The sequence below is a fragment of the Hyla sarda genome, chromosome 2 (genome assembly GCF_029499605.1).
Source record: "Hyla sarda isolate aHylSar1 chromosome 2, aHylSar1.hap1, whole genome shotgun sequence".
Classification (NCBI taxonomy): Eukaryota; Metazoa; Chordata; class Amphibia; order Anura; family Hylidae; genus Hyla; species Hyla sarda.
Genome location: NC_079190.1, coordinates 78,659,973 through 78,685,186, shown reverse-complemented (window position 1 = coordinate 78,685,186; position 25,214 = coordinate 78,659,973). Strand labels below are relative to the sequence as shown.

General features: G+C 42.6%; 1 protein-coding gene across 4 annotated transcripts in view; it reads left to right on the top strand.

The window, feature by feature from the left end:
- SPATS2 (spermatogenesis associated serine rich 2) overlaps positions 1-16,188 on the top strand; it is a 100,442-nt gene extending 84,254 nt beyond the window's left edge. For 3 of the 4 annotated variants that reach the window (XM_056562202.1, XM_056562203.1, XM_056562204.1), the window contains exons 9-13: positions 3,696-3,754; positions 3,957-4,066; positions 8,888-8,990; positions 12,456-12,649; positions 13,746-16,187. In XM_056562202.1, coding sequence (XP_056418177.1) covers positions 3,696-3,754; positions 3,957-4,066; positions 8,888-8,990; positions 12,456-12,649; positions 13,746-14,051 — 772 coding nt within the window. In that variant the 3' untranslated portion in view covers positions 14,052-16,187. Of the gene's footprint in view, positions 1-3,695; positions 3,755-3,956; positions 4,067-8,887; positions 8,991-12,455; positions 12,650-13,745 lie in introns of all 4 variants that reach the window. The other variant, XM_056562201.1, reaches the window with a different exon arrangement.
- Positions 16,189-25,214: the final 9,026 nt, after the last annotated feature.

Genomic DNA, 25,214 nt, shown 5'->3' with positions numbered 1-25,214 from the left:
ATATATATATATATATATATATATATATATATATATATATATATATATTATATATTAAATTATAATAAGTCTAATAAAAACCTGGTTGAACTCCAGCACCAGCAGGCTATTTAGATTAAAAGGTGCAATACTCAAACACCACATCCTCAGTCAGAGGATTAATAGTGGGAAATGTATGCAGCATTTGGGAATCATTTCAGTGTGGGATTGCAGACCAGTGGGAGAAAAGAAAAACATGTTTGCCACATCAGCTATAATATATATATTATACACATACAAACATACATATACATTATAAAACACACACGTGTGTGTGTATATACACACATCATCACGTCGCTACGCACGCCGCTCCTATTGGATGACTGGACGGTGTGCACGGTGACGTGATGACGATGATGGAGAGCGACAGCGATGCAGGGGATCCCGAAGAAGACGGTCCGGTGTGCCGGAGACGTGTAAGTGATCGTCGCCGGACCACACGGGGCACCTTAAACGGCTATCCGGTGGCAGCTGAAGCAGTCTGCGCTGCCGGATAGCCGTTTATGCGATGACCCCGACATACAAAAGCATCGTATGTTGATGCTGCCTTCAACATGCGATGGCCTCTGAGAGGTCATTGTATGTTGAAATAATCGTAGGTCGGGGGGGTCATTGTATATATAATGGATGTGTGTATATATACACACACACTCACAGGTGTGTTTTATGATGTATATAATATAAAATATATATATATATATATATATATATATATATATATATATATATATATATAATATAGTGCAGCATAGACTATAATATTAGAAAATAGGTTAGAGGTTTGTATGCCTTGTGCTTACCTGTTAAAGCTTATTTTATTATTATTTTTTTTTCCTGGTTTGCAATCCCACACTGAAATGATTCCCGAATGCTGCATATATTTCCCACCTTGAATCCTCAGACTAAGGGTGTGGTGTCTGATCATTGCACCTTTTATTCTAAATAGCCTGCTTGTGCTGGAGTTCAACCAGGCTTTTATGACTCATAAGTGGGTTGAGGGCAGTTCACATTATGTGCAGTTTTGATGCGTTTTTTTTATTTATTTTTTTGTGTGTGGGCTTGTGTATTTTTTATTTTATTTTGGAGAAATATTTCTGTTTTGAGGTGAAAGTGATTTGATTAAACACAACAGAGGGGGTTTTGTGAAGATTTGTGCTACCTTTCCATATTTAATTTATGCTATATTTTTGTTATACAGTGTTTACTGCATCTTGGCAGTTTTTTTCTGCTGCAATTTTCCCAAATTGCCATAAAAATGATACAGTTATTAGCACAATTGAGGTAAAATAACGGCAAGAAACACAATCTGTGAACACAGCCTCAGGAGAGACTTATATCTACTATATATTTAGATCCCATAGGTAGCAGCAGTATACAGATATGTATAGGGAGGGGAGAAGTCTTTGATTTAATAGGTCAGTGTTTCCCAGCCAGGGTCCCTACTGCTGTTGCAAAACTACAACTCCCAGCATGCCCGGACAGCCAAAGGCAACAGCTGGGAGGTACCTTGCTTGGGAAACACTGCAATATGTGATTATGTCATCCTGTAGTTCACAGGAAGTCAGCTGGCCCAGGACTGACTACTTCTGTCATGTTGCCCAGACATGTCAACAGTTGAAATTGACTTCAGAGACCACTGCGATTGTGAGTAACAGCTGTCAGCGGGTGCCTGGCTTTCAATCAAATCCGACCTTTTCTCTGCATAAGTCTAGGAATTGAAAAGGTCGGATCTGCCAGCCGGCCAGGGAGAGAAGCAATTTGCTGTGCATCTCACCAGTATAAAACTTGAAATCAAAGCTTGTCTCAGGAGTGAGACCCGATGCAACTTTTGACGTGTTAGAGGAACATGTGTAAAGTGGTTTTAAATAAGTCATGCTTTAAGCCATGTAAGACTATAATGAAACAAATAGATGCAGCTGTGCTGGAATGAAGCAAATGGTGCTGTATGACTAGTGATGATAAGCGGGCATGATATGGGCAAAAACCAAACCAGAGGGCTTCTTTTAAGACTGAATGACTCTGTGTTACATATGTGTCCTGCAAAAGTTCAGCCTACAGGACGGATCTTGTCTGCTATATTGGGTAGAGAGGTCTGTGCCTCCTATTCATTGCCAGATACTTCAACCTCAAACCTTTCTATTCCCAGGTTTTACGTACGCAGCAAGTGTCAACCAGGAAGCTTAGTTCCGTATGGTGGGGGGGAACTAGAGTTCGCTTAGCTGCTCTGGCTCTCTGCCAGCTGGAGCCTCCTTTAATAAATATCAAGGGAAGAACCTTCTCCAGCTTCAGGCCAGATTTTGTAGCATTACTGTTCCAGCTAGGGTGGTGGCTTGTCCTTTACTGCACAATGGATACAATAGCATTGTGTGTTTGCGCAAATAACTGGAGATTGTGTTATTTCATATTAAACCAGTAAATGAAATGCGGTCTCTTAGGCTCCTTTCACACCACCGTGTTCGCCCGGGAGGTGATGTCCGGTAGGAAGATAGCGGGAGAAAAATTTGTGCAAAAGCCGTCTTTTTCTCCCACTATCTACGGCTGCAATAACGGGAGTTTTAAGTGAATGAGGAGGGAAAAAACGAAAAAAGATGTGGGGTGCTCTTTGGCGTAGTAGATTTGATATTTGATGGTTCAAAAGAAAAGAGAAGGATAAAAACCACCACCACACCTGTGCGGTGGCACTGACCTCCAGGAGTTGTGCGGTAGGTAAGGCATGACTGTTTTGTTTTGTGGTGGGCTGTTACAGCTTGCTGCTTGGTGCCCCCTTGTCTGTTGTCCCCAGGCAGGGTCACAGAAAAAAGACAATAAGGGAAATAGAAGCACAGAAAATGGGGGGGGTTCTGTCTCCCAAGCACTACTGTGTAAATGAGTCAGGATGCCAAATGGATACACAGGATACTTTTATTTGATTCGTACGTAAAGGGTACAACTGGACAACACACTTTGGCGTGTTCTCCCGCCTTCCTCAGGTCCACAACAATAATTTTGTGGCGTCCTGCTGGTGTGTTCCTTTGTATGGGCCGCCCTGACTCATTGACACAGTAGCGCTTGGGAGACAGAACCCCCCCCCCCCCCCAGTAACTATTTGAATGCCTATTTCTGAAATATATATTAACCCACAACCTATTAAAATAAGATTAGTTGTAGTGTTCTTCCAGTCTACAGTATTATCTTCATCTCAGTCTAAATCCACTTCCATGCAGGTAACAGATTACAGCAGTAAAATGCTCCCCTTCCAATAATGCACTTTAGCACTAGCTGTCATCACACATGGCACATGTAGATATTACTGCTATATGATGCGGATTTTCATCTGTAAAGCAGGAGCAGTAGATCTGAAGATGTCCCTGCCGAATGGGAATAGATTGTGCAGCTCTAGTGCCACCTAGTGTCAGGCAAAAGACTTGAGTCCCAAAATATGAGCGACTAATAATAATGCATACCCCAATGTACATGTATGTCTAGACACAACAGATTTTACAGTCCCTTGCATTAGACAGGACATAATGTAATATTTCAAACTTTATATTGAGCTGAAAGTAGGTTTATGGTCACTATAATACTATAATATTCATATTCACCAGGGTATTTGTGGTAGATCTCATGTGACTTCCCTGTTTATTATAATAACTCTTTTGCTTTTTATTTCTCAGCCTGATGGACAGAGAAGTGGCATTACTAGCCGAAATGGATAAGGTGAAAGCAGAAGCAAGTAAGTACTGAATGGCACATTGTGTGGGTTACAAAATGTATATATGGCCTCACTCCTTTATGGAATTTTGTGGTTCTGTCACACCTGAATAGCATATAGTATATAATTGAGGGGGGTCAATAATATCTTCGCCCTCAGTGATACTGGGGTGATGCCTTCTTACTCTTCTGTTTCATTTGTAATCTCTTATATCCTTTCCTAGTGGAGATCTTGGACAGTCGTCAGAAGAAGGCAGAGTCTCTGAAGAAGCTGACCGATGTGGCTGTGCGGATGTCTGAAGAGCAGTTGGCAGAACTTCGTGCAGACATCAAGGTTGGGCACTTTCCTGCTGAAAGTATTGTCATATGTGTACTTGATTTGTGTGACGTGTGCCATGATACAAGGCTTAGCACTTTTTATTGAAGGCATGTGTTCTTTATGGCCAAGGCTGGCAGAATGCTCAGCGTTACTATCATATAACAAAACTTTTGACATGTCAAGGTTTGATCTGTCTAGGTCTGGCTGTTTAGACCTCATCCGATCACTAGAATGAGCCTTGAGAAGGCCTCGGCTGAGTATTTTTCTGCCTTCCTGAAGTAGTCGAGCTCCATAGACTCTCTTTACAATCAAACTCCTTCCTTAGAAAGCCAGAGAGAGAAGTTCAGCTGAAGAGTGCTTTATGATGAGTGCTCTCTTACACAAAAATTTCAAGGAGAGCTGCAAATCCGCACATATAAGTCAGTGGATGTAAGCTGGTGTGATATCCCAGGTCATTGCCTCATATGCCTCTTGAGAACACTGTTGTCACGGAGAAACATGTAGAGAAAGGCATGACAGTATTACTTTAACTGCATACTGAGACAGGACAGTTAAGCGGTGAACTGCAGTGCCCGCATACTAATTGATAACGGAACATACCCAGTCAGTTATTTGGTTGGTGGCTCTGTCTTGGTGCAAGTTTTCAAATTGTTTCTGGGGTTACCTTTTATTTGATAACAATAAGTTATATTTTATATTCAAGGGGTGTTCTTCACCCCAGGCTATGGCCCAGGGGTTATGTGTCTGAATATCCCAGGTCACAGGCTTCCCAATAAAGGGTGCTACGGGGGAAGTTAAGAAAAATTATAAATGCTCCATAGCCAAACTATCTGTTCTGTGTCTGCCATAGTTATCCATGTGGTTTTGGCAGCTCCTGTGGCCCCTGTAGTCTCCTTAATATTTTTCCTTTCTTGCAGCCCAGACTACAACTCCCAGCAGTCAGTGCAGCTCAGTGTAATGGCTGCCAGCCAATTGCTTTCACTATCTGTGTGCATGCTGTGTTGTCAACAGCATACACGGATCTCGCGTATACAAGCCAATAAATTGATCTCTGAAGGAGGGAGAGGCCTCTTACAACGCTTGGCAATAAGAGTCTTAGCGGCTAGAGCGATCTGCATGAAAAGTTTTGAAAGGGTATCTTAGACAGAGCACTATAGGACTAGTGTAAAAGGTAAATAAGGGCGTCTAAGGGAACAGAAACACCCAAAACATCAGTCAGCAAACGTTGAACCATTTTCCAGTAGTCCACTATTAGCGGGCAAGACCAGAAAATGTGGTAAATCGAACCCAGTCCTACCCCGCAACGCCAGCTTTGAGGGGGGGGGGGGGGGTATCGGGATTCAATTTATTCAGCAACTCCAGGGTATATTTACCACCCCATATGCATTTTGTATTGGGTTTCCTTGTATGCAGTGCAAATGGAGGCATTGGATGCCCGTTCCCAAATGACACGCCATTGATTAAGGGAAATAGTTATTTAAAGCAGCCTCCCAGCGACCCATATACCAGTGCAAGGGAGGATCAGTATTTGGAGGGTGAAGAAGAATAGAGTAGATATCAGAAAGAAGTCCCCTCGACTGAGGTCCACTACGACCTAACCACACAAAGATAGTAGGTTGTGAAGCTATCAAGGAATCAAGCGTGGCAGACATAAAATGCCGTAATCGCAAATAGTGAAACCGTTCAGAGGAGGGGAGTTCCCAGCTGATCAAAAGACAAAAGTGAGCAAGAGAGAGGGTCAACTACATCTGCCCAACAAAAGCGACCCTGGGAGCCCCATTCCTGCACCATAACAGAGGACAATCCAAGAGGGAAATCAATATGATAGAGAAAAGACCTCATAGGAGAAGGGGAAGAAAATATTTTAAACTTCCTAGAGCAACAACCCCACACATACTTGGTAAAAGACATGGGACCCAACAAGGGAGACAGTAGGCAAAGGGACACACAAGAGGAGGACATTGGGATGTATCACGGCCAACCAGAGTTTCTCCAGTTCCATCCAGCAACTGTATGCGTGTTATGAGAACCACACCGCGAGATGGAGCAAGTGAGCAGCCCAGTAATATTTAGTGACCTCAGGAACCGCTAAACCCCCCCCCCCCCCCCCCAATGATCTACTAGCCATCATAATTGACATAGGTAGACTGTCTCTTGCCATCCCAGATAAACCGAAAAATGGCCGATTGAAAAGAACGGACAAAGGGCGGACAAAGGGACACGAACCGTCAGCGTCTCAAAAAAATAAATAAATAAATAAAAAACAGTAGCTTAGGAAGAATTACCTGTCTTTTCTTTTAAACTATCTTTCTCCCCCAGCAATAAATCATGCTATGCTCTGAATGGCAGCAGTCGGTGATTAGATCTACAGAAGGAAGAGAGCAGCGTTATGTGTTGAGTTGAGAATCTTCACTGGGTTTCTCAGGGAGGGGGGTCGGGGGGTGGGAGGTGTGCCTGTGAAGCCAGAAATCACGTGGTGTTTGTCTTGCAGGAGGGTGGTGGCTAGGTCTCAGTGAGGGGTTTACACGAGGGAAAGGGAGACTGCTCTATATAGCTAATGAAGGATATTAAGACAAATACATAGGTTGGTGAGAGGGAAAGGATGGGCTATTGGTTTATTCCCCAGAGTCAATTCATGGCTTTATTCATCATAGTTTCACAGGCAACGTTTCAGCTGTCTCACAACCATTATCAATCAATGCATAGCAACCCACCACAGGTTTAAATGGTGTCAAAGTGCCTAACAATGGATAGTGCATAACAGTGCATAACGGCCAACCACAGGTATAAATAGTGTCAAAATGGCAGCTCAGCCCAATCAGTTTAGAGGACGGCAAGAGGGCCCTTACCTACCTTCTCGCCATCCGATTGTTGTTTGAATGCTCCAGCCAGGCTCTGCAGGCTGGAGCAATCGAGCACTGATAACACTGATCAATTGATTAGTATATGCAATCAGAAAATTGCATGTTATAGTCCTCTATGGGAACTATAAGATGGTTTAAAAAAAGGTAAATAAAAGTTTGAATCGCCCCTTTTTACCATACCATAATTGTTTATTTTTGTTTAAATTTTGTTATCGCCATGTGCCTAAATGTCTGAACTATAAAAATATAACGTTAATTAAGTCCAAAATTGCATATTTTTGGTCACTTTGTATACCCTAAAAAAATTATAAAAAGCCATCAAGTACCATCAAAACAAAAATGGTACTGATGATATAAACTTCGAGATCACGGCGCAAGAAATAAGCCCTCATACATCCCCATATACGGAAAAAAAAAATGTATAGGGGTCAGAAGATGAAAATTTTGGTGCATGTAGTTACAATTGTTTTTTTTTTTTAAGTAGTAAAATAAGAGTGCGGTCTTACCTAATCACAGCCCATCACACACTGAACTGCTCTGGGCTGTGTGCAGTAGAGAGTGAGAGAGGAAGTTCTCCCCTGTATGGCATCAGATGATGTCACACCTGGGTAACTCCCCTTTCCAGTCTATGGAGCTCAGTGAGATGGAGCAGAAAATACAGAGCAATATCACGGTAGAAAACTAAAACAAAATACAAATAAAGGCAGGGGGTGGTTTATCATAATGAGGGCAGTTAACTGAGAGGAATAAAAAAAAATGTATTAAGAGCATGACAGGTACTCTTTAATTTTGTGATAAAGTGTGCAGGTGTCTTCAGTAAAAACAATAGCTCATACAAGTGGGACGAGAATCGTGTACTCCGGTGGAAAACTTTTTTTTTTTTTTTTTTAATCAACCCAGTAAACAGATATGTAAACTACTTCTATTAAAAAATCTTAATCCTTCCAGTACTTATTAGCTGCCGAATACTACAGAGGAAATTATTTTCTTTTTGGAACACAGAGCTCTCTGCTGACATCATGACCACAGTGCTCTCTGCTGACATCTCTGTCCTTTTTAAGAATTGTCCAGAGTAGGAGAAAATCCTATTAGCAAACATATGCTGCTCTGGACAGTTCCTAAAATGGACAGATATGTCAGCAGAGAGCACTCTGATCATGATGTCAGCAGAGAGTACTGTGTTCCAAAAAGAAAAAAAAAATCCTCTGTAATATTCAGCAGCTAATAAGTACTGGAAGGATTAAGATATTTTTTAATAGAAGTAATTTACAATTATAAAGTCCTCCCCGCTTGAAGACTTTCTGTTCCCTGTTACCTGTACGCTGCTACCTGGACTAAAATCCTGTTCCTGCATTTCAAAAGTCATTCTTGGGGTGAGTGCCACTTATTTCTACCACTTCTATATTTAATTTACAAATATGTTTAACTTTCTGGCACCAGTTGATTTAAAAAAAAAAAAAAAAAAATTTCAAGTGGAGTACCCCTTTAAGGAACACAAACAATCCAACGTGTGTATCTGTGCACACATATTCCAGCAAAAGCACTATAAGAAGGAAGTAATGCAGAGCCATTCAGTGGTAAACAGCATGGTAACTTGGTGACCTGGATGGAAGTATGTGCGCTGATTGGCGCTGCAATACTTCCTCCTACTGGCACTTTTGCTTTTGCTACACATGTTGAATCCTTTTTGTTTTCCTTAATGGCATCTGGTTTGCACTAATGTTTGGTAAGCGCCTCTTACCCCGCCCAATTTCTTGTATGAGCCATTGTTTTTACTGAATGCGCCTGCACACTCGATCACATTTGTATATGAAAAATCACTATTTTGCAGAACCCTGCACATAAGCATTCTTCTAAATTATCTTCATTACCAAATTGGCTTCTAAATACCTCAACGAGGCACCTTTGTCTGTTGATTCTGCGTCCACTTTATAATGTGATCCATATCTATGCCTTCATTTATAATTTGCAGCATTTTGTCAGCGAGAGGAAGTATGATGAGGAGCTGGGCCGAGCTGCAAAGTTTACAGCAGACCTCGAGACTCTGAAGAAAAGCGTAGAGTCCTTCGGACAAGGTTGGTCATTATTGTCTGGTTAGAATGAATGTATATAGTCAGGTTGATATCTTCACAATTGATACGAAGGTGTCTGTGGCTGCCTGCTGTTAGTGTGGTACAGAAGTTAAATACAGTGGTCCCTCAAGTTACAATGTTAATTGGTTCTGGGACGACCATTGTATGTTGAATCCATTGTATGTTGAGACCATAACTCTATGGAAACCTGGTAATTGGTTCTGAAGCCACCAAAATGTCATCCAAAAATAGGAAAACGGTGAGGATTAAAGAAAAAGAAGTAGATAACTAATACAGATAAAGCAAATCCTTACATATAAAAGTAAGAAAGATCTGCTGGGAGCTGTAATCACGGTCAATGGCTGTCCGGGCATGCTGGGAGTTGTAGTTTTGCAACAGCTGTGGGCACCCTGCTTGGGAAAAACTGGTCTATGTAGAGGACAGGAGCTTCTTCGGGTCCTGTACAGTACACACAATGTCCTAAAAAAGTAACATGGGGTCGCCCTTACCTGGTGTCCAAAGGAGCAGGTAACCCTGGCACAGGTAAAGAGTACAGAACATGTAATACCCCCTGTACTGTAGGGGGCGTTACCAGACACCAGTCAGTGCATACGCTTCAGTAATACAGGTGTTTTACCAGTGAATGACCATTCTGATCGGTCAGTTCTTCCAGCCATTGACACGTCAGTTCTTCCAGCCATTCACAGATCTGGACGTAGCATTGTATGTTGAGTCTGGTTTCAAGTTACGATGGTCCAGAAAAGACCATTTATGTTGAAACTATTGTATGTTGAGGCCATTGTAAGTTGAGGGATCACTGTACAGGTAAACCTACAGCTACTTTTGCAGTAATGCCAGGTCCTGTCCGCTGTGCGCACACAAGATAAGTATTTCTTATTGCTGCTTACTTTACACTGACAGCTTTATAGGTTCCTAATTGTTTCCATTATCGGAGTGATAAAAATCCCACATTCTGCTACCGTAAAAGTGATGAACGTCTCTAGGCAGAGAGTTTGTATGTGTTCGATATAAAGCTAATTGCCCATTAAATGCTGCTACAAGAATACACTTCTGATAATGGCAATAGCAGTCTTTCTGCCATGACGTAGGCAGAGAAAGCAGTCGTTGTAATAGTATAGTCCTAAAACTTAGTCCTGTCTCATATTTGTATTGTGTTTTTATTCATACATATACATATATATATATATATATATATATATATATATATATATATATATATATATATATATATATATATATATATATATATAGAAGAGTATAGGATAACTCAGCTCACCCTTCCAGCCAGACGCCTGTCGCACGGCACCGTGTGAACCAACACCGAGGTAGCAATGAAGAAATAGATGGTCCAGCGCAGGATAACGTGCAATAAAAGCCAAAATTTATTGTAGATTCAAGCCATAGGACAGCAGGACACAAGATAACGCGTTTCAGCCGGAAAGACCAGCCTTATTCATACTGAATAAGGCTGGTCTTTCCGGCTGAAACGCGTTATCTTGTGTCCTGCTGTCCTATGGCTTGAATCTACAATAAATTTTGGCTTTTATTGCACGTTATCCTGCGCTGGACCATCTATTTCTTCATATATATATATATATATATATATATATATATATATATATATATATATATATATATATAATATTATACACACACCCAGCATGCCTGGACAGCCTTAGTTTTGCAACAGCTGGAGGCGCCCTGGTTGGGAAACACTAGTCTATATCCTAAGTGTCTCTACACTGGTTATTAGAAGGGTCTTCTTGCATGCCCATGTGCAATAAAAGAATAAACCTAACACAATAAGTCACTTGTTTAATTAAAGGTTAAAGGGGTGCTCCACTTGAAAACATTTTTTTTTTTTTTTTTTTATCAACTGGTGCCAGAAAGTTAAACAGATTTGTAAATTACTTCTATTAAAAAATCTTAAAGGAGTACTCCAGCGCGCACTTTTTTCCTTTTATCCCGTCCGGGTTGCAAAATAAAAGAAAACACACTTTCTCTTACCTGCCAACGAGCCCCCGGAGCTCCGGTACACTCCGGTACAGTTGTTCGGTCCCCGGGCTGTATTCTTCTTACTTCCTGTTAGCCTGGCACGTCACACGGAGCTTCAGCCTATCACTGGCCGAGGCGGGACATCACTGTGGCCGGTGATAGGCTGAAGCTCCGTGTGACGTGCCGGGCTAACAGGAAGTAAGAAGAATACAGCCCGGGGACCAAACACCTGTACCGGAGCTCCGGGGGCTCGTTGGCAGGTAAGAGAAAGTGTGTTTTCTTTTATTTTGCAGCCCGGCCGGGATAAAAGGAAAAAAGTGTGCGCCGGAGTACTCCTTTAATCCTTCCAGTAGTTATCAGCTGCTGTATGATCCACAGGAAGTTATATTCTTTTTGAATTTCCTTTCTGTCTGACCACAGTGCTCTCTGCTGACACCTCTGTCCATGTCAGGAACTGTCCAGAGCAGGAGCAAATCCCCATAGCAAACCTATCCTGCTCTGGACAGTTCCTGGAATGAAAGAAACAGGCGCTCCATAGAGTAGTAACGTAAAGACCCGTGGTGAAATAATTGTTTTACAAATTACTTGCTCACCCTGGGTGGTTGTGCAAATTCATACACAACAATGATGTAAGCGTAGGATAATAGTAGGTTGACTGCTGCCCTCCGGTATATATTTGAAGTGTAGGATAAGGCTTCAAAGGAACCCGGCTCAATCGGCGCTGAACGACCACAACAGGTGAGCGGTTAAAAGGAGTTTATTTGACCAGAATGCAACGCGTTTCGCTGCGCATGCGCAGCGAAACGCGTTGCATTCTGGTCAAATAAACTCCTTTTAACCGTTCACCTGCTGTGGTCGTTCAGCGCCGATTGAGCCGGGTTCCTTTGAAGCCTTATCCTACACTGCAAAGTTCCTGACATGGACAGAGGTGTCAGCAGAGAGCACTGTGGTCAGACAGAAAGGAAATTCAAAAAGAAAACAACTTCCTGTTGAGCATACAGCAGCTGATAAGTACTGTAAGGATTAAGACTTTTCAATAGAAGTAGTTTACAAATCGGTTTAACGTTCTGGCACCAGTTGATTTAAAAAAAAAAAAAGTTTTCCAGTGGAGTACCCCTTTAACCCTAACACAATAAATCACAGGTTGCCCCATGAACAGAACAATTGTAGTTCTTCACAGCCACTTGATTCTTCAGATACCGTTAGACATTAGATACGTTGTGTCGTGACTGATGTAAGCCATGCTGTTTTTCCCCTCTTCACCTCCGCTCCCTACAGCTTCTACTGCTGCTGGCTTTTTCGAGCGAGCAGCATGAGGTTTACATATCCGTGCTGGCAAGCTAGCAGTTACACTTAGCACAGCATGTGGGCCATGTGTTGGCTGTAATCTCTTCTGTAATGACATGTTATAGCTTGTGCGATCATAGTGTTGCCTTTTTTTTTACTTTCCAGTGTCTCACCCAAAGAACAATTACTCGACTCGCTCTCGGTGTTGCTCCTTAACTAGTCCGAGTGATGTCTCTGCTCCGTCCACCCCAGACCAGTCTTCTACGCCCAGCCTTACTTCTACCAACCGAAAGCCTACAGCCACAGGAGACTCTGCTGCCAGTCATAATGTTACAAGGCAGAACCAACCACCTAGACAGGTATGATTTGGTGCTTTTGTTTTTTTTTTTTGCTAATTAGCTTTTTTTTTTTTATTAAAGGGAACCTGTCATTACCTGTCATGTGCCTGATCCACACATCAACAGGGCATGTCCCCAGCATGCTTCTCCATACCCCACCTGCCCTGATAGATGGATCTCTCCTTATACCCTAACAGGAAGAGATCTATTAAAGATAGGGGATAAGATGTATGATCACTGGGGACCCCCGCGATCTCTGTGCTGCCCCAGGCATTCTGTGTTGGGTTCCGCTTCCGAGACGGGGACGTGATGTCACGGCCACGCCCCCTCCATTCATGTCATTCACGCCACGTCCCCTTCTCGGAAGAAGCGCCCGGTACAGAATGTTGGAAGCTGCACCGAGATCGCGGGGGTCCCCAGCGTTTGGGGACCCCTGCAATCATACATCTGATCTAGAGATGAGCGAACTTACAGTAAATTCGATTCGTCATGAACTTCTCGGCTCGGCAGTTGATGACTTATCCTGCATAAATGAGTTCAGCTTTCAGATGCTCCCGTGGGCTGGAAAAGGTGGATACAGTCCTAGGAGACTCTTTCCTAGGACTGTATCCACCTTTTTCAGCCCACCGTAGCACCTGAAAGCTGAACTAATTTATGCAGGAAAAGTCATCAACTGCCAAGCCGAGAAGTTTGTGACGAATCGAATTTACTGTAAGTTCACTCATCTCTATTCGTGACTAATCGAATTTACTGTAAGTTCGCTCATCTCTAATCTTATCCTCTATCCTTTGGATAGGGGATAAGATGTATAAACTCTGAATACCCCTTTAAGAGAAGCTGACAGGGACAGCCCTGACATGTGGTTCAGTGACAACAGCTTCCCTTTAACTATGTATGATATAAACTATATCCTTATATAATGTGATTTAAATAGCAAAAAATGTTATTTATTCTAATGTGTCCCTGAGTTATTTTCAGTGAAATTTTAATATTCATATATTTGTCCTGGTCTGCTACAAGGCCCCCTAGTCACCCAGCTTTTTTTCCAGCATGATGTTACTGTTGTAGTTTGATGCTTTACCAGTAAGCTAATATTTTCTAATTTTAACTTTATTAGGGATATCCAATGAATAGAAGAGGGCAGGGCTACCGACCTCAGGGCCCACGGCAAAACTACAACACTAACACTGCACGCTATGATAATACCAATCGCAACCGGAACAGTTCCTGGTATCATTCTAATCCTCGAAACCAAGGCTATCCACAGACTCAACGTCCACCCAGTGACCGGATACCTACCCATCCTTCTGGAACCAATGGAACTGCTGCCAGCCCGGAGTCTGTCCAAATTGGGGTCTTGGACCCTGAAAATAAAGCCCTGCCGCAACGTAAACCAAGAGCGAACCCTGCATTGGCTTCCTGAGACAGGAGAGAAACCTACGCCTTTAGTCCGCACTTTCAACATTCAACTCTGTAACTTGACTTTAGAAAACTGTTAGATTTATTAACAAAAAGAAGAAAAGTTTACAGCCAGCTGTTTCGTGCCACTTTTCTTGTTTATCTCGTCTATATCAAAGCCTTTTTATTTTTTTTCTTATGTCTCCGTATTGAACACTTTCAGAGTTCCACCTGTTGTTTTTAATGTAACAATAGGCTTTTCCATGAGTTTCTACATTGTATCTGCATCCCCAAGCTTTACTCCCTTTCTTAGATGTCCTCAACTAAGAGCACAGACAGTTGTTGGCTAGGACATGTGTCATGTTGGTGCCAGCTCTTGCCACTGCCATTGTGCCAGCTTTGCAAACTTCAACCTCATGGGCTCCCAGCGTCTTCAGCTTCTTGCCTTCTTATATATTTTTTATTTTTTAAGCTTACTGCTCTTTTATAGAATGGAAATCTATGCAATGTCACATAAGACCTGCAGTTCTGTATACTCCTCTTGGGGTGACTTGGCATTGCTTGGTTTCTGTATTACTAGATCTTTTTGTTAACACTCTTTACCTTCAGTTCTACCAGTACTTTAATTTACTTCCTAGATACCATTTTCCTATGTCTGTCTTCAAAGTGCCTTGTTTTTTGTACTGGTGTCAGCAACTTGTATACATTCCCTCCGTCTCTTACAGTCCCCAAATGCTGATCGCCCTTTTTTTTTTTTGGTCAGTTATTTGTGGAGCTTCTGAAGCTTGTTCCGTTACTGGCACACATTCAGCACTACTACTTGATGCCATGGTTAATTTACCACAAGTTATTTTTTGGTTCTTAGTTTTTTTACCTACCCAAACTGGAAGTCTTTAAGCCTCCCTGTGCAGAATCCAGAAGCATTGTAGAGTACAGAGGGAGCCTGTTCAGTCGTCTTAGGCTCCTTTCACACTGCCGTTTTGTGCCCGGTAGGTGACGTCCGTTAGGAAGATAGCGGGAGAAAAATTTGTGCGTGCAATATCTTTTTCTTCCGCTATCTTCGCCCGCAATAACGGGAGTTATGATGGACATTAGAGGAATCCCATTCAAGTGAATGGGATCCACTTTGCCTGTTATGACTCCCATAAGGCTCTGTTACACTAACGGACGTTAAGGGCGGTGAAAGTGGGAAAAAAAAAAGCCCTTAACGTCCGTTTGTAACAGAGCCACTTTTCATAGTGTGATAGTAGCCTTACTTCCTTTCTTGGTCCTTTCATCCAGCTGGACCAAAGAGTGAAATTGCACTGTCCTATTGCTGTGGTCAGCGGTTTTGTTTTTTCATGTTTTTGTGAATTATGGCAGTGCCCCATTCCTTATTTTTCCTCCTGTCCAAAGATGCACCTTTCACAAATATTCATGTGTCTCGTTTTTCTTTTGGTCATGGGAAAGGGAGGGGTGTTGTGTTTATAGATAGATATAGGTTTCCATTTTAAAATAGACTTTTAGTTTAAGGGCTTTGTTGTTGTCACATTTCCTAGAACAACACTGAAAGAATATTGAACTAATAAATACAGTACATTATACACAGCTAGCGCAGGTACGTTGAGTGGCAACATAGAAATCTGTATCAGACATTGATTAAAGTGTATGTTGTAGCTACTATCGATCTGCCTGCTTTGGGACCTTTATCGGCTTGTGTCTCCGTGGCTGTGGTCAGGATAGTCACTAAAACGACCCACGGATGAGCCCTGAAGTCTCCAATAATGACAATCCTGCAGCATTAGTTTAATGTACCCTGGATCATATCTTGCTAGTTTCATAAAATGCTATGCAGAACTTAATCTTACAATGCAGTTATATTGAGATAGTACATAAATGTAGAAGGAATATCTTTGGGGGGGGGAGGGTTGCGCGCGCACACACAAAAAAGAAAAGAAAAAAAATGTAACGATATGCATGGGATGTTCACTTCTGGAATAAAACTTCTTTGCAACAAGGAGGTCAATAAAAGGGATAGATTTGAACGTGCCTATCATTGATTCTGTTGCCATTCATAGTATAAAGTGATCAGGCCCCCGCAGCGGAGGATGAACTCTATTGTGTAGTTGTCTATATGCAACAAACTCCTCTGGATGATCAGATTGTGGACCTTTTGGACTAAGATGTCAGTCCTAGCGCTTTAAATTAAAGGGGTTATCCAGGAAAAAAAACTTGTATATATTCCAGAAAGTTAAACAGATTTGTAAATTACTTCTATTAAAAAAATCTTAATCCTTTCAGTACTTATGAGCTGATGAAGTTGAGTTGTTCTTTTCTGTCTAAGTGCTCTCTGATGACACCTGTCTCTGGAACCGTCAAGTTTAGAAGCAAATTCCCATAGTAAACCTCTTCTACTCTGTGCAGTTCCCGAGACAAGCAGAGATGTCAGCAGAGAGCACTGTTGCCAGACAGAAAGCAACTCATCTTCAGCAGCTGATAATTATTGAAAGGATTAAGATTTTTTAATAGAAGTAATTTACAAATCTGTTTAACTTTCTGGAGCCAGTTGATATATAAAAAAAAAAAAAAAAAAAGTGTTTTCCGGGAATACCCCTTTTAAGTGTTGTATTGATGTTGGAAATATATGAAAAATGAAACATTTATTCTGTGCACCAGTAGTTACAGTCAGCGTGCCAGTCATATCACAGAAAAATATGCTTATGTGTGTTACTCACTAGGTCATACAGATGCTTTACATGTCTTTTCTGTGTGTAGCTTCTGTATTTGGCTCCTAAATCCCTCCATTCTGCTGCTCACTCATTCTGACATCCACTGCTCAGGAATGGGCATGTCTGAGGCAAGAACTGAACCTGCCCTCACTCATCATGCATTCACTTCCTCCCTGAGTCTGCTGTGCTGGGTCTCTTCGTCCAATCACGGCTGCCTGCTGTGTAACCTCTTTTTTTCATACAGGTGTCTGATGGAAAGGACAGAAGTTAGCACGGAGGACGGCCAGTCCTGCCCTCACTTACTGGATTTAGAGTTCTCAAAATCCGTGCAAAGGAAAGTGGAGCAGTTGCCCATAACAATCAATCTTGATTGTTTCTAAAAGGCCTCTAAAAATGAAAAAAAAGTGATCTGATTTGTTGCTATGGGCAACTGCCCCACTTTCCTTTGCACAGGTTTTGATAAATCTTTGTCCTTGCCTGTGCTCCAGCTTTGACAAAGACAATGCTCTAGGCCAGTGGTCTCCAACCTGTGGACCTCCAGATGTTGCAAAACTACAACTCCCAGCATGCCCGGACAGCCGTTGGCTGTTCGGGCATGCTTGGAGTTGTAGTTTTGCAACATCTGGAGGTCCACAGGTTGAAGACCACTGCTCTAAGCCAAACAGATTTATGTTTTGGATGGTACGGGAACCCTTTTTATATCAATCATGGTTTCTATAAAAAGGAGATAAATAAAAATTATGTAGTTTATTAGGAAGGTTTATGTTTTGATAAGATGTACAACATATGTTTTTGATTGACAGTGCCCATTTAATTTTAAATTGCTCACAAGGTTCATTATTAGAGATGAGTGAATTTACAGTGATTCAATTCATCACAAACTTCTCAGCTCGGCAGTTGCTGACTTTATCCTGCATAAATTAGTTCAGCATTCAGTTGCTCCGGTGGCTGGAAAAGGTGGATACATTCCTAGGAGAGAGTCTCCAGCCCACCGGAGCACCTGAAAGCTGAACTCATTTATGTAGGCTAAAGACATCAACTGCCGAGCCGAGAAGTTCGTGATGAATAGAATCACTGTAACGTCACTCATCTCTATTCATTCTATCATGGCCAAGACATTGGGGAACATTTTTCAAAACCAGTGCTGTGGAAAAGCTGACCAGTTGCCCATAGTAACCAATCAGATCACTTCTTTAATTTTTCAAAAAGGCCTCTGAATAATAAATGCAGTGATCTGATTGGCTGTTATGGGCAACTGGTCAGCTTTTCCACAGCACTGGTTTTGATAAATCTTCCCCATTATGAAGTCACCCCCACAGTTCTGTCTGTGTATATACAAGTCTATCATTTGCCTTATTGATGGAAGACGTATAAAGGGAAGTCTGAGATTTGGCTTTTCAAATCCATTCCTGGTTTTGTATTCAACAATGATAATTAAAAACCTGAACATGTGAACACACAAAGTTGGGGGGAGATTTCTTCAGGCTCCATTCGCACCACGATCTGACCATACGCCCACGCTTTTTAGTCCAAGTCAAAAATCGGATCCCCTGAGAAAATGACCAGATCGTAGTCACTAGCTGACTACGATCGGGTCTGCAGCCCCATAATAGTTAATGGCTCCGTATCCCGTATCTGTCTGAACCTATCCATGCACAGATACGATTTCAGGCGATTTGAGCTTCCAAAATCATATCTGTGCATCGGAAGGTCAGATCGTGGTGTGAATGCAGCCATAAAGGAGTTATCCAAGAATAGAAAAGTGGAGCTAATTTCTTTAAAAGAAAAAAAACGCTCCCAGGTTGGGTGTGGTTCTGCAGCTCTGTTCCACTGAAATGAATGGAGCTAAAATTGTAATACTTCACCCAACCTGGAGACAGACAGGGGAGTGGGTTTTGAAAGAAATTAGCTCAGTTTTCCTTTAACTGGATAACCCCTTTAAGACTGGCGTCTCATGCTCCGGTCTACATGAAGTCTCCACCAGAGTACAGGCTCGCACATCTCAACATCAATCCAGCAAGCCAGTGTGCCCTCCCTGAAATCTCTGCCCGCTCTGAGCACTGGCATAGATTTCAACAGCAGTTTACGCTTCTTAGCACAAATAAACTGTCATACGTTTGGTGAGCAGGGACGGCAATACCCCCTTTCCTCAAAGCCACAACCATTTAAGACTGGGGAAAAACTGCAAATCGCATATTTTTTGTGCACAGCTCAATCTTGTGTAAAATTTATGTGAATAGTTGCCATTTTTTTTCCTTTAGGGTACAGTCAAGTCCCATGTAAGTGCTTACACAGCGTGTTTCACACTGTGCAGGGGGAAATTCGCTGCATATTCTCTGTTGAGCATACACACAGGGCTACCCGGCAGCAGGCCTGTGTGTTCAGTGAGGTTTGGAGGCGGGGCCTCAACGGAAAATATGCAGCATATTACACAATGCACAAAAACTGCTATGTGGGACTGTAGTCTACTCCGCTGGAAAACTTTTTTGGTTTGGTTTTTTTAAATCAGATTTGTAAGTTAAACAGATTTGTAAATTACTATTTAAAAAATCGTAATCCTTCCAGTACTTATCAGCTACTGTATGTGCCACGGAAAGTTCTTTTCTTTTTGAATTTCCTTTGTCTGACCACAGTGCTCTCTGCTGACATCTCTATCCATTTTAGGAACTGGCCAGAGTAGGAGCAAAATCCCCATAGCAAACCTCTCCTTCCCCGGACAGGTTCTGACACGGACAGAGGTAGCAGCAGAGAGCACTGGGGTCTGACTGGAAAGAACTATACAACTTCCTTTGGAGCAGCTAAGTACTGGAAGGATAAAGATTATTAAATAGAAGTAATTTATGCATTTGTTTAACTTTCTGGCACCAGTTGATTTAAAAAAAATATATATTTTTTTTCAGTGGAGTACCCCTTAAGATTCAAAAAAAATAAAAATTATGAATTCCCCCTACAGTTTTTAGAATTGACAACTCAAAGTATACGTAAGCTAGTTACACAACCATTATGTAGGCTGCGGCAATATATACTACCTCATCTGCTGGTGTTTTTTTTTTTCTTTCTGTATCCTGGCAACAGTGCTAATACAAACCCTGACAACTTACAGTGCATTCACAATCTCTTTATACAATGTCCCATTTTGTTATGTTGAGGCCTTGTGCTGAAATAGATTAAATAAAGGTTTTCTCCATAATTCAACACTCAATACCTTCTAATAAGAGAACAGAAATATTAGCAAATTAATTAAAAAAGTATTCTGACCCTTTACTATGACACTTGACGTTAGGCTCTGGCTCCTCCCATTTCTCTTGATCACCTCTGAGATGTGTTTGCACCTTGATAGGAGATACCTGTGGTCAATTCAGATGATTGGACAAGATTTGGAAAGATCTCACTGCTACAATGCACATCATTCCAAAAACCAAACCATGAGGAGAAAAGAACTGCATGTAGTGCTCAGAGACAGGATTGTGTGGAGGCACCAATCTGGAGAAGGGTACAAAAAATTAAAAAAAAAAGTGTTTGCTGCACAGAGCACAGTGGCCTCCATAATTCTTAAATGGAAGAAGTTTGGAACAACCAGGACTCTTCCTAGAGCTGGCCACCTCACCAAACTAAGTAATTGGGGAGAAGGATTTTGATAAGAAAGGTGACCAATAGAGATGAGTGAAGTTACAGTGATTCCATTTGTCACGAACTTCTCGGCAGTGCAGGACTTTATCCTGCATAAATTAGTTCAGCTTTCAGGTGCTCCGGTGGGCTGGAAAAGGTGGATACAGTCCTAGGAGAGAGTCTGGGCATTCTGTGCTGGGTGCTGCCTCCGAGATGTAATGCCACGCCCCCCCCCCCCTTATTCATGTCTATGGGAGGGGGTGTGACTGCTTTCATGCCCCCTCTCATAGACATGAATGGAGGGGATGTGGTGTGACGTCACATCTCGGACTCAGAGGCAGCGCCCGACACAGAATACCGGGGGCTGCACCGAGATCGCGGGGGTCCTAGCAGCGGGACCCCTGCGATCATACATCGTTATTACAGCCCCCATATACAATTTGTTTGAAAAGAGTTATAGGGATCAGAAGTGCACAATTTTAGGCATACGTGGTACAATAATAGAAAAACAATATAAATAGGGTATCATTTTAATTGTATTGACCTACAGAATAAAAAGAGAACATGGCAGTTTTATTGTAAAGTGCACCGCGTAAAAACCAAACCCCCAAAAATTGCTAAATTGCGGTTTTCTTTTCAATTTCCACTTACAAATATTTTTTTCATTGCACAATACATTTAATGGTAAAATAAAAGGTGTCATTACAAAATGGGTCCGTGGATGGAAAAATAAGAGTTATGATTCTTAGAAGACGAGGAGGAAAAAAATGAAAACGCAAAAATGAAAATTAGCTGTGTCCTCAAGGCCACAATGGGTGGTGTTCTTAATGGGTTCAAAATGTGGAAAAATTGTTTACTTACACCTCACCTGATAAATTCTTATTGCCCAAGAGAAAACAAAGTGGCACTACTACAACTTACCAAATGAGTCCCAGCTGGAGAGACGCGTGGTTGGTCCTCAGAACAGGAGAGAGTCACGGAGGTGCTGGGATAAATGTCGGAGCCACAATATTAGGCAATAAACTCAGTAGCATATAGAAATAATCCCGCACTTACCGCATCAGCTGATCTCTCACGGCTTAGTCACATAACCTTCCAGGGACGGGGCGACAGGACTGGCGTGGGTCGCTCAGAGACGACTGCCGGCGGTCTCACACAGATAAGTGCGCGTCTTCCGGCCTCGTTCACGTCATTGCGCTGTGCATATAAAACAACAATCGTAATCAAAGGGTAATCATGTGACGTGGACCGCAGATCCTGATATCTAATATCTATATAGTGACTAGAAACACCAATAAAAGTTATTAACCATAAGGCAGCATAAGGAAAACATTTTAGGTAGGTAATTTCATAGAAAAGGAGATAAATCCAGTATGTCATTCAGACCTAACGGTCCCTGAGCATCTAGCCGTAGAGGCGTAATTCAGTCCTGAAAAACTTATCCCCTATCCTAAGGATAGGGGATAAGTTTCAGATAGCGGGGGGGTCCGACCGCAGGGATGTACGTAAGGGGCCCCGGCAGCCGGGAAGGGGGCATGTTGACATAGCGGCGGCTGACACGCCCCCTCAATACCACTCTATGGCAGAGCCGGAGTGCTGCCTTTGGCAATCTCCGGCTCTGCCATAGTGCTGTATCGAGGGGGCCTCCTGATGTGTCAGCCACCACTTCGTGCGGTGGTCAACACGCTATCGAGCCGCGGCCCCGTACGAGAGATTGCGGGGGATCCCAGCATTCGGACCCCCTGCTATCTGAAACTTATCCCCTATCCTTAGGATAGGGGATAAGTTTTTCAGGACTGGATATCTCATTTAATATCCAATGGGCTTCCGTTTGCACCAATTTATGCCTCCTATCACCTGCCCTGCTTGACTATTTCTAAACCTCCAAATTTTAATTCACTACAGTCACTATCGTGTACCTGTTGCATGTGCTGTACAAAGCATGGAGAACCCCCTCCAACTCTCACAGAATACAGATGCTCCCTGATTCCAACACGTAACTGTCTTTCAGTTTTACATCTGTAGAATCTACAGCAACTACACAATAGATAATACACTACAAAAGTTCTCCGACACATAAGGAGCTCCTTCACAAAGAAATTACACTGCTCAAAAAAATAAAGGGAACACTTAAACAACACAATGTAACTCCAAGTCACTCACATTTCTGTGAAATCCCACTCAGGAAGCAACACTGATTGACAATCAATTTCACATGCTGTTGTGCAAATGGAACAGACAACAGGTGGAAATTATACGCAATTAGCAAGACACCCCCAATAAAGGAGTGGTTCTGCAGGTTGTAACCACAGACCACTTCTCAGTTCCTATGCTTTCTGGCTGATGTTTTGGTCACTTTTGAATGCTGGGGGTGCTTTCACTCTAGTGGTAGCATGAGACGGAGTCTACAACCCACACAAAAGGCTCAGGTAGTGCAGTTCATCCAGGATGTGGCAAGAAGGTTTGCTGTGTCTGTCAGCGTAGTGTCCAGAGCATGGAGGTGCTACCAGGAGACATGGAGGATCCCGTAGGAGGGTAACCACCCAGCAGCAGGACCGCTACCTCCGCCTTTGTGCAAGGAGGTGCACTGTCAGAGCCCTGCAAAATGACCTCCAGCAGGCCACAAATGTGCATGTGTCCACTCAAACGGTCAGAAACAGACTCCATGAGGGCCCGACATCCACAGGTGGGGGTTGTGCTAACTGCCCAACACAGTGCAATACGTTTGGAATTTGCCAGAGAACACCAAGATTGGCAAATTCGCCACTGGCGCCCTGTGCTCTTCACAGATGAAAACAGGTTCACACTGAGCACATGGGACAGACGTGGAGAACGTTCTGCTGCCTGAAACATCCTCCAGCATGATCGGTTTGGCAGTGGGACAGTAATGGCATGGGGTGGCATTTCTTTGGGGGGCCGCACAGCCCTTCATGTGCTTTCCAGAGGTAGCCTGACTTCAATTAGGTACCGAGATGAGATCCTCAGACCCCTTGTGAGACTATATGCTGGTGCGCTTGGCCCTGGGTTCCTCCTAATACAAGACAATGCTAGACCTCATGTGGCTGGAGTGTGACAGCAGTTCCTGCAAAAGGAAGGCATTGATGCTATGGACTGGCCCACCTGTTCCCCAGACCTGAATCCGATTAAGCACATCTGGGACATCATGTCTCGCTCCATCCCCCACAGACTGTCCAGGAGTTAGCGGATACTTTAGTCCAGGTCTGTGGGGACATCCCTCAGGAGACCATCTCCTCCTCATCAGGAGCATGCCCAGGTGTTGTAGGGAGTAGTGATGAGTGGCAGGCGCTACATTCGAATTTGCGATATTTTGCGAATATATTGATGATTAATCATCCCGTGTTTGCAAAATTTGCATATTTGCTATATTCGTTCACCTTTTTTTCATGTGAAAATTTGCATGGAAAATTTGCATAAAAATTTGCATGTGAAAAAAAATAGGCACTGTCAGATATAAAAACTTTTGATATGTTGTAAAGCATGCAAAATCAATAGGTTTTGCAATTGCTTTCATTAGAATATGTTGCCATTCGAAGTCCTCTACAAATCTGAGGACATCACCTGTGTCCTTCAGATAGGAGGGCATTTGACTTAGGAGGGGTCTCAAAGTCCAATCCACGTATATGGAAACATATTCTATCACCGAACTCACCCCGCAACAATCGGGCGACCGGGGGTGAGTGGGTGCGGGACTTGTGGACCTTGGGGAGGAGGTACCACTTTGGGGGTCTCGGATGGAGTGGCAAATGGCGCACCACCAGTTTTTTTTATCTAACACTCCTAACTTCACATTACTCCTCAAAAAAGACCTAAGTTTATCCACAATCTTAGAGGTAGGGTCTCCTTGTAGTTTCTCGCACACATGTGATATCTTAAAGCTGGCGTGACGCTTCATGTTGATATTGAGCTGATGTCCCCACCACTACACTCCCTCCCTTATCCTCCCTAGACACTACAAGATCTTCTCTTTTATTAATCCAATCCAAACCTTACTTTTCATCTTCAGAAATATTACTTTTAGCCTTGGGGTACACCAAAGCTTTCATGTCCTTTTTTACAGCTTTAAAAAATAGATCCAATTGACTTCCTAGAATTAGTGGAGGATTGAAAGAAGAAGGTGTCCCACCGGTGAAACGATTAGTAGATTCTATCAAATCCAACTCTGTACCTGTGGATGCAGGTTCCCAGCAGTGCATAACAATTCCTCTGGGTTGAACTCTGTTGCTGGACTAAATCCTAGTGGCCGCATCTGACAAGGGACATTACATTCATTATGGTAGGGAAGGAAGCACAAGTTTTTTGCACTATAAATTCACTCCAGGCTTATCTAGATTTAGGGAGAGCCCCTAGAGGACTCAGGACATTTAAGTTTCCTTCGCAATTTTAGGAGAATATTGCTTTCATGACAGCTTGGAAGAAAGCGCATATGGCCCATGCATTAACATTGGTGGAATTAGTTTAGGATCAAAACAGAGAAGATTATACCAAAATTACTGAAGATATTTGTAGATCCAAAACTGAATTGAGAACTAGACTCTCTGAAAACCAAGCTGCATTATTTTTCAAAAACCTGGAGAGGAAGATGGCAGTTATTCAGATAGAAATCAAGGAGCATTAAAGGGACACATTTCCCTGCGATAAGTGGGACTACGGCCCTAATAATAATAATAATAACAGAAGATCTGGTAGGGATACTAGGAGACGCCCTGGTTGCAAACATCGTAGTCAGGACTTTTGGACCACGGAGTCAGACACAAGTCTTTCTAACAAAACATCTAGGGAGTCTACACCCCAAGTAGCCCCCCCCCCTTTAGGCACAAAACGAGGAGAGGTAAAAGAAAAAGAAAAACCCA